The 10,968-nt window shown below is 41.4% G+C and overlaps 1 protein-coding gene across 1 annotated transcript in view; it reads right to left on the bottom strand.

Moving 5' to 3' along the window:
* NBEA (neurobeachin) overlaps positions 1-10,968 on the bottom strand; it is an 822,532-nt gene that overhangs the window by 726,216 nt on the left and 85,348 nt on the right. The window contains exon 8 of the mRNA XM_006874376.1: positions 8,172-8,318. Coding sequence (XP_006874438.1) covers positions 8,172-8,318 — 147 coding nt within the window. The remainder of the gene's footprint in view (positions 1-8,171; positions 8,319-10,968) is intronic.

Here is a 10,968-nt window from a genome sequence, read left to right as displayed (position 1 = left end):
GGTTTTTTGTTCACACAGATTTTTAGGGATACAGGTATGTTTACATTGCAAAGGAAATCAATTAATGAGCCTGATATATGAAAAAGCAAATGAACACATAGAAATTTAAAATCAACATCCTAAAAGAACTTTAAGTCATTGGAAGCATTTAAACCATCAAGCTTTTTAATGATCTTTTTTGGCATGTTGTCAACAGGTAAACAATTGAAAGTATATTATTGGGAGGAAAAAAACGTAAGCAATCCAAATAAAGACTGTAGTTAACAGTAATGCATTGAATTATTAGTTCTAACAAATATACCATCATGATTATATAAGATGCCACATTGGGAGAAAATTCCAGTATCATGCATAAATCCATTTTGTCTCAAATGCATTTTGGCCTTAAATCTATATTGTCTGTTTTTACAATAGCTACTCCAGAATTGTTTGGGATACTTTTTCTATAGTGTAGCATGTTTCTCAGACATACACATTTAACTACCCTATACAGTCATATAAGGAGCTTTGGTAGCGTAGAGGTTATGAGTCAGGCTAACCTCAAGATCGGCGTACAAAACTACCAGTGGTTCCAAAGGAGACACATGAGGCTTTCTGCTCCCGTAAAGATTTACAGCCTCGGAAACCCTGTACAGGGTCGCTATGAGTCGGAACCAATTCCATAGCACATAACTACCACTGTAGGGTTAACAGACAAGCCTTCAACCACTGTGCCACTTATCCTCTGAGTATATCCTATAAACTTGTTTTACTAGACTTCCAGAGCAAGACGACCAAGTGGGCAGATGCAATGAGCTGACCTGCTGAGACCAAGGCCCATGAAACAGGCACAGCTGATGATCCAAGGACAGGACAGCGAGGTGCACTGAGTGCTGACCAAAGCGGTGCCTAGACAGGAGCGGTGCAAGAGAAGAAAAACGGTGGACTGTGGGTGGGCAGGGAGCCGCACTGCCACCTGGATCTTTCGTGGGCAGCTGTGACCACACCAGCCGGCAGGTGCAGGACAAGCTGAAGGCTGGCGCTAAGGCTGTACAGCTATTCCTTGTTCCCTGGGTCCTCCTGGTAGCCAAAGGGTGGCCGGTCCCTGCCATCACCAACCCAGTGGCCACCCTAAATTATGCTCCATCAACAGTGAACAGAGAACCGCCTTCCCGCTTCCCGTCTGTATCACATACATGAGGAGACAGGCAGTGAGTGCCTGAGAAGACACCAAGATACAATCATCAATCAAATATGAAAAGAGGACCACAACGTCTGTGAGAAAACAATTTTAACTTACATGAATTAACAGTGCCTCAAAAAGCGAATAAGATACAGACTCAGAAAATATAATACCAGAAATGGTATTAGAACTGCTGGATAAGGAATTTAATAGAATGATATTTAGGGGCCTTCCACAGATTGAGGAGTCCTGGTGCGGTGCTGCAGGATAATGTGGTTGGTTTGAACCGCAAGGTCAGCAGTTCAAACTCATCAGCCACTCCTCAGAAGGCCTATAATACAGGATGACTATGAGTTGGAACCAACTTGACAGCACTTAATAACAACATCAACAACAGATTGAGAGAATGAGAAAAATGCAGAAGAAATCAAGGAAAACACAGACAACACTTTAGAAAAATTTAGGAAAACACTATAAGAACTGACAAAATAATTGAAAAAGTGACAAATACACAAAAACAAATTAAAGTGCCAGAAGACTACTAAGATTTCAGAACTAAACAATACATTAAAGGGCAAAGAAGTAGACCTGAATCAATGGAAGGCTCAGTTAGGGAGCTTGAAGATAAACCTTTCAATATTCACTTTTTGGAGGAACAATCAGAAACAAAGAAGAAAATCCCAGAGAAAGCCTAAGACTTCCGTGGATTCCCGTCCAGCAGTCCCTTCTGTGTGACTGGAATTCCAGAGCACAATGAGACAGTGAGAGTTGCTGGAAGGAAATTCCCCTGACATCATGAAAGGTGGGAAGATACACATTCATAGAACGAACCCCAAACAGGAAAACTCCAAAAGAATGTCACCCAGATGTAATCAAATTATCATCGGTTTTTTTCTAAACCAGCAAGGAAAGACTACCATAACTTGGGTCAGGCGCACCTTAGTCCTCAAAGTGACACGTTTTCTCTTTAAAGCAGTCATTACTTAACTCAAGAAAGCTAACTGTTACAAGCACAGAAGCATGCCGTTTGTAATACTGATCGCCAGAAAACTTTATCAACATCAAGAATAGAGACATCTTTCTACTGAACATAAGAACTATATGTATATATAACATAGTTTGTTGTTGTTAAGTGCTGTCGAGACGGTTTCTGAGGAGCAGCTGGTGAGTTTGAACTGGCAACCGTGTAAGTCCAGCACTTTAACCCACAGTGCCACACCATATAAAATATACACACAGAAGCTGACGTTTTCTACTTCTGCAAAGATTTGAAGCCTTGGAAACCCTATTCAGGGTTTCTATGAGTTGGAACCAACTTGATACCACTTAACCACAACGTCCACATATAATTCTTACACTCCATGCAACGATGTCTCATGTTCAATGCCAAGATGTCTTATGAGTCACAGAAGAAAGGTGAGACTTTCTGCTCCGGAAAACATTTACAGCCTGTGAAGTGGCTGGTTGGCTCGAACCACTGCTCATGTGGTTCACAGTTCAGTGCTTACCCTACACAGCCACAGCACAGAAAACCTGTTACTCTCTTGACAGTTACTGCACAACCAGGTAGCTGATGTAACATGGTATTGGTATTGTAATGCTAATAAATCAGACTTTCAGATGTACAACTAAGATAATAATGCTAGCTGCACATTACAAACACTCCATTCAGAAGGAAGAAACAAACCATGTTTTTGGAGTCATTAAAAATGAATCATTCAGACCCTAGGATTTACATTTCTGAATGTATCTAGCAAAGCACATAAACGTGATTACTCCCTTCTCCTACTGCAAGTCTGCTAATTTCACAATTAGAAAATAAGATCTCAATTCATTACTTTGTGGACAGCTTTCAGTAACTCAAGTTCAGCCCACCACAGTAAAAAACTACTCCCCCCCACTCAGCACTGGACTGCTAGTCACAAGGTTGGAGGTTCAAATCCACCAGCAGTTCCTTAGCAACCATATTCGATATGAGTCAGAATTGACTCCACGGCGCTGAGCAATAAACTGTATTGCACCATCAACCCAACACTTCATTCTGTGTTCCCTGGCTCCTATCCCTCCCCTCAACCCTCTGTCTCACACTCCACGGTCACCTCCTGCTCACCCTCTGAAACCTCCTTCTCTATGAAGTTGTCAGAATCCTGAGACTGAAAGGAGCTGTCCCACCACAAAACTTCAACAACAGCTACACTGTGTGTATATCATCTTTGGTAAACACAATAAAAGGTTTGATTACAGATACTTAAACATGTAATCGTAATCTCAGAAAGAGAGTATGAACCGTAATTCAGTCATTTTTAATCCCAAGAGATCAGCACAGTTCCTTGACTATAGTAATTATTTGCTAAATTATTAGATTTTATCAATCTCATGCCTGCAATCAGTATTAGCACCCTAACAAGCAAGAGGAAGTCCTGATGTGGTGCTGTAGGATAAGCCCTGGAATGTTAACTGCAAGGTCAGCAGTTCAAACCCACTAGTCATTCTCAGAAACCCTACACAGGGTCGCTAAGACTCAGAACTAAGATGACATTTAACAACAACCACAGAACAAGAGAGAATGTAGAGAAAAGATGACAGTCACAAGCATGCTAATAATCAGCAAAGAGGTTAGTTAGTGCAGACAATTTAAAGGCACACAATGAAGTCAATACTTCTATATAATGGAAAATAATTGCTACATGCTGTGGAGTTGGTTCTGACTCATAGCAACCCTGTAGAGGGTTTTCAAGAAGCAGCAAGTGAGTTTGAACTGCTAACCTTGTGGTTCAAATCGACCTTGTAGACCAGTGCCACAAATAAATCCTCACTGGAGCTCAGGGACCCCACACTGGGTGAACACAGCTCAACCTTTGCTCTCAGATTTATATGGAACCATTACCAAGATTTCCATCTTCAGTTTTCTGCCTTCCAAGTTCCAACTGTAACTGCAGCCTAGAGCCGTGACCTCAGCCTCCTCCGTTTACAAGAGCCACCTTCTCTGCTTGGCCCTACCTTGGACCTCCATTAAAATACCGACCATAGGTAGAGAGCCAAAATGAATCAAGGATACATCTCTTGTTTTGGTCCATTGCCAATTATACTATTCATACGCCTTTAAATGGATGTCTTGTCAATTTTGTCCAGTCATAGATTTGTTTGCAGTAGTAGAACACAATCAGTACCAATTACTCTACTGTGGTCAAAACTGTAAATCAGGCTGAACACTTTCAAAATTAATTAAGCAAGAAAGTGTGTAAATGGATAGCAGACTTTAGCAGATTTTTTTCTTCCTTGCAAATTCTGTCATCCCAAAAGTAAAAGAAACCAGTGCATTTTTTAAAACTTAAACAACAAATTGAAGAGGACCTGAAATACATTCATTGCCAAAAAGAAAATTCAAGTTCTCTGCAACATGAAAATTCATCCAATGTTAAAAGCAGTCAAGGGAAGCACAAGCCACCCATCTAAGAACTTAATCTTAAAGATTTTCAAACTAATCTTAAAAGCCTTAGAAGCCAAACTGAGCCAGTTTTAAAGCTATCTTCTCTAAGAAAACAGTTACTACTTCTTGCTATGAATACTGAGTTCTTTGTGATCATAAGAACCTTCTCCATAATTCCGAAGGACTTAGTGTTCAATTCTAAAATGACTATGAGTTTAAGCTGCTTCACTTTTTAGCTTTTTCTATGTCTTTCTCCCTTACTTAATTACTGCTGTTGTCATTTAGTGACATTGAGTAGGTTCTGACTCAGAGTGACCCTCTATAGTTTCCTAGAAGTGGCTGGTGGGTTTGAACCACTGCCCTTGCTATTAACGGTCCAGTGCTTGTCCTACAGTACCACACCAGGACTCCCACTTGATTATATAAGCTCCTAAAAGATAATGAATGCTAACTGTTCATTCTTTAGTATCTTATAGAAAGTGTACAGTAAAGGACACGCTGCACAGAAATGTTTCAATAAATACTCTCTTTGAATGGTAAAGTTGGGTGAATACTTTCATCCTATGGAATCATTTTTCTACTTCTGTTATCCATTTTTAAATTAGTTTTCCCTGTCCAGTAAAAATTTCAAGTTTGGAAAAAAATGATCATTCCTCTTTCTGAAAATTATAAACAAATGGAGAAAACATGTATGTAACCATGGATTTGCAGTTACCTTTCATTAACATGGGTTATCAACACAGACTAAGACAATTCAAATACAATACTTTTTCATGCAACGGACTTTGCCAAGTGCTAGTTTAGATGTACTCTAATATTTGGGGTAAGATGTTAGGAAGACACTCTATACTACTGAGTACTTAAGTTAAGTACGAAAAGGGGATATTACACTCACTACTCATTTTCTTTGTTTAAGTAACAAATGGCCATATGATAAATTACTAAGTACAAAGTTAATAAGGACTATCTTTGCTCCTTTTCTAAATGGATACTATAGTAACTGCTAATAGTCAGGTTGTTTTCCTTTCTCTTTCAAGAAGTCCCATCAATTTTGAGCCTCACTATAGCAGTCATGGAGACCTGGTTTAGCATCAGCACTGGACAGCTAACTGCATGGTTGCTGGTTCAAACTCACCAGCTGTACAATGGAAACCCTATACAGGGTCGCAATGAGTTGGAATCAACTTGATGGCACTTCCCCACAACGACAGCAGTCCTGCTGGACCTTACGATTAGCATGTAGGGATTCTCTTGATTTCCATCCTCTATCTGTACAGGGTCGTTATGGGTCGGAACCGACTCGACGGCACATAACAACAACAACATATATGGGTTAATACGCTGGACTGCAAAGTCGGTTTGAACCACAAGATCAGCGGTTCAAGCTCACCAGCCACTCCTTGGAAACCCAATACAGGGTTGCTACGGGTCTGAACCAACTCAAAGGCATTTAACAACAACAACAACATTTACATGTGGAGTCCTGGTGTGGCACTGTGGGTTAATGCGCTGGACTGCAGAGTCAGTTTGAACCACAAGGTCAGCAGTTCAAGTTCACCAGCTGTACCTCAGAAACTACACAGGGCAGCTAAGGGTCAGAACCGACTCATCGGCACTTGGCAACAACAGCATTCCCAGTGCATAGTGCAATGGTATGATTCTCATCCCACAGGGTTTGATTAATGATTGAAGACAGTCTCTTCAAATATATGGAAGAAGACAAAGAAGGAGAGAAGAAAGGAAGGTAAAATGTTATTCAAAAAGACTGAATCACTGACACATTCTCTTGCAAAGCCAACACACACCAGAACCAGGATTCAGGACAAAAAAAAAAAAAAGGAACTCTGTCCTCACAAATGCATTTCTAAAAAACAAATTAAATGATATGGCAGCAAGTACTGTCACCGTGCATTAAAATGAGAGTGAAATTTGACATTCATACTATTATAGAAATTACAGCTACTGAGAAAACAAAGATAATTTAATAAAAGTAAATTCAAGCTGTCTCTTACATGTCCCCCTACCCATCTGCCAGTCTGTCGCACTATGGTGACTTGCATGTTGGAAGCCAGGCCACCAGTATTTCAAACACCAGCAGGGGCACCCACAGTAGACAGGTTTACACAGAACTTCCAGACTAAGACACACTAAGGAGGAGAGACAAACTACTTCCGAATGTTTAGCCACTCAAAACCCTATGAATAGCAGTGGAACACTGTCAGATAGCAGCAAAACATTGAATATTGAAACATGATGAAGAGCACTAGATATACTGCCAGATATCGTACCAGAAGATGACCCCCTCAGATTGGAAGGCACTCAAAACACAACAGGGGAACAGCCAGATGTAGAGTTGATCGTGATAATGTGAATGGAGTAAAGTTTTCGCGACCTTCATTTGCTGATGAGGCAACAACTCAAAATGAGGAGAAACAGCTGAAAGCATCCATAAATGACTGGAACATGGAATGGACAAAGTATGAATCTAGGAAAAGTGTAAATTGTCAAAAATGAATCAGAACACATAAAGATCGATATCCATTCCATTTTGTTGTCGTTGTTGGGTACCATCGAGTCGGTACCAACTCACAGCAACCCTGTGCACAACAGGACGAAACACTGCCGGGTCCTACGCAAACCTCACAACTGTTGCCACGTGTGAGCCCACAGCTGCTGCCACTGTGACAACACATCTCGTGCGGGGTCTTTCTCTTCTTCTCCGACCGATCCTCCACTTTATCAAACATAATATTTTTCTCCGAGGTGTCAGTGAGCTAAAATGGACTTACAATCACATGGTTTACTATGCTGGGAATAACAAATTAAACACAAATGGCATCACCTTCATCATCAAAAAGAACATTTCAAGATAGGTCTTGAGGTATAATACTATCTGTGATAGTATAGTATCTATACGCCTACAATAAGTGTGTGGCGTTGCTGGGTAATGCCGTAAACTACAACGTCGGTGTGGGCCATTAAGGCTGGCAGTTCTAACTCACCAGCTGCTCCTTGGAAACCCTGAACAGGGTCGCTGTGAGTCGGATCCCAACTCGATGGCACTTGCAACAACAACAAGTAAGACCGGTTAATATCACTGTAATTCAAATTTACACACTAATTACCAAAGCGAGTGATGATGAAATGGAAGAATTCTACCAACTTCTTCAGTCTGATATTGATCAAACATGCAATCAAGATCTACTGACAATCATTGGTGATTGAAATACAAAAGTTATAAACAAAGAGGAAGGGTCAGTAGTTGGAAAATATGGCCTTGGTAATAGAAATGATATTGAAGATCACATGATAGAATTTTGTAAAACCAATAACTTTGTCATTGCAAATACCTTTTTTGATAAACAAGTAAGACAACTTTATACATGGACCTCACAAGATGACATACACATGAATCAAATTAACTATATCTGTGGGAAGAGATGGTAGAAAAGCTTCATATCATCAGTCAAAGCAAGGACAGGGGCAGCCTGTAAAATAGACCATCAATTGTTCATATACAAGTTCAGGCTAAAGAGGAAGACAAAACAACGACAGCTGTCCGTGGACAGTGACCACTACCTTGTATCCAGGTCCTAGCTGGTGAATGGCAAATATCTGCGCCGGGTTGAGTGCTTCACTGAACACATACACCGCACCGAGCTGACCGCAGAACACCCTATTAGCATCAGCAGTCTCGGAAGATCCCAGAAAGCACTTGTCATAGCTCTGGAGATAAAAAGGCAGGAGTAAATCAAACGTATCTATCAATTTGTAACAGTGCTCTTTTTAAGAATACAGGTAGGTTTCCTGATCTTGACTATCTTAAAGTATCACACCAACATTACCAGAACAAAATATCTAACGATGCATACAATGTGGAATGTTTAAATAATCAGAGCTAGCTACAGATTCCTTAGGAGAGAAATCAGTTAACTTAAGGATATATTTCTGTTTCAGCAAACCAAAGTAACGTGCTCCACTTTCCAAATCTGTTACTTATCAAAGTAACACTGATTTTAAAACGCTTCTAACAGATACCTTTGCACAGACAAATGTTCATGTGTGAATCAGAGAATGACTTACTCTGAAATGTAACCATAAACATGCAGGGTCACGATTAACAACTCTACCTCACTTCTCCATTACAGATGTACCCATCTGTGTATCTATCTACACTAAGTCAAGGACACCAAGAAAGAAAGGTCCCTGTCTCCTATGAGTAACAGCAGTGTGGCACCCTGATGCCGAGAGCAGATGGTACAGGGCTCTCCACCTGCAGCCGATAGACCTTACAACACCACAATCAACAAGGTCTCTCTGCCTCCACTCCCCAAACCCCTCCTATCCCACAAAGATCAACTCTCTCCACCACCCACGGCTGGTCCACGCACCAGACTACTCACGAAGAAGACACTAATGCCTCAACAGAACAACACAAAATTCATGAGTGGCTACAATGACAGAAACAATCTGCCATTAAAAATACAGTCACCCAACTTAGGATACGTAGTCAACGGCTCACCAGAAGAGTGGTGGCGAGCGCCTCTGAGCAGCTCAAGGAGGAAGAGCTGGCAGGCTATTTCTACAGCTCTGACCTGAATCTGAAGTGAGTTTGGTTTGTGTTTGGAACTCAAGACTTGATTGCATAAATTGTATATGAATATGTGCTACTCCATTTCCTGGAAACAATTTTTTAAAAAAATAATATTTGAATCTCACTCTTTTTTAAAAAATATGGTATCTTTATCAGCTAATGCCGATCAAAAAAAGACCACCAGTGTTTCCTCCCTCTATAATACAGGCTAGCTCTCTGAAAAGAAACCGGAAGTGGAATTCCACGTGTGTACGCTATTACAAAGTCTCTCACTCAGGGTGTCCCGACTGTGGTCCGACCACTAGCTCCGTGGGAGAAAAGACAACGTTCCCTGTAAACCAGACAGAAAATACTTTGAGCTTTGCAAGTCACATGTGGTTTCTGTCATATAGTCTTTTCGGTTTTGTTTTTGTTTGATAGGTTATCTTTCAAACACCCCACTCTGGACTATGCACACAGTGTTGTTTAGGGGACTGAGAGACAGAACAAGTGCCAAGCCCAGATCTTCAGGACATTACAGTCTAAGGAAAAAGCAGACAAAGGAAGAAGTGGATTGTGGTAGGAAGTGGGAGTTGGAAGAGTTGTGAGTTCTTGGTCTTGGAATGACTTTTCACATTAGAACACACCTTTTACTTTGGCTTTACTGGATGGGTTAGGACAGAGACCAAGAAGAGCCCATGATGGGGGCAGTCAGAGCTGGTAAGGTAACTCTAGTACTCCACCCAGCTCCACCAGGTCACCTCCTTCATGAGGCCAGACTCGCCAATGTGAAGTCACTTCTTGTGGTTACTGCAACACTCTCTTCACTCCTCTCCTTGAGTCGGCCATTGCTTCTCTTCAGAATACCCTCCCACAGAAAAGGCAGACATGCTTCCAACTATGAGCCAGGATCACATCCCTTTGTCTCCTCTAAGGACCTTACGGCCGATTAAGATGGCAGAGACCAGCCCTCAGGTTGGCTTAGGGGACCTTACACAATTTGACCCACTACAGCTTACACAACCTCATCTATCACCAATGCTCTGTCCCTTTGTCTCCTTGTGTTCCAACAAAAGGACACTGCCACTGTCCTTGGGACCTGCCAATTCTGCCTCAAAGCCTCTGCACTCAATGTCCCCACCGAAAGGAGTAGGTAGTTTCTGGAAAATACGCATGTCTTGTTCCCTCAGCTCTCTAACCACCATCACCTCTGGCCCACCTGGCACCCCTCTACCTCACTATACCCCATATCATGATGACATATCACCTCATTTATTCTGTGCAAGCTCTTCACTTCACAATCAATACGAAGATATTCTTAACACTAGATATTCTGAAAGAATTGTTCTTGTTGTCAGGTGCCATCAAGTCGGCACCAACTCATAGTGACCCCATGCACAACAGAACAAAACAATGTCCAATCCTGGGCCAACCTCACTACTGTTGCCACACTTGATTCCATCAATGCTGCCACCTGGCCAATCCATCTCTGTGGGGCTCTTCCTCGTTTTCTCTGACCCTCCATCTTACAAGCATGATATCCTTCTCTAGCGACTGTTCCCTCCTGACAATATGTCCAAAGTATGAGAGACAAAGTTTGGTCATCTTGGCCTCTAAGGAACACTCTGGCTGCACTTCTTCCAAAACAGATCTATTGGTTCTCTTGGCAGCCCATGGCACTTTTAGTATTCTCTTCCAACACCATAATTCGAAGGCATCAATTCTTCTATGATCTTCCTTATTCATTGTCCAGCTTTCGCAACCATATGAGGTTATTGAAAATACCATGGCTTGGGTCAGGTG

This window comes from Chrysochloris asiatica, unplaced genomic scaffold, assembly GCF_000296735.1.
Source record: "Chrysochloris asiatica unplaced genomic scaffold, ChrAsi1.0 scaffold00272, whole genome shotgun sequence".
Lineage (NCBI taxonomy): Eukaryota > Metazoa > Chordata > Mammalia > Afrosoricida > Chrysochloridae > Chrysochloris > Chrysochloris asiatica.
Note: the sequence above shows the minus strand (reverse complement) of the source record. Positions and strands in the feature narration are given on the sequence as shown.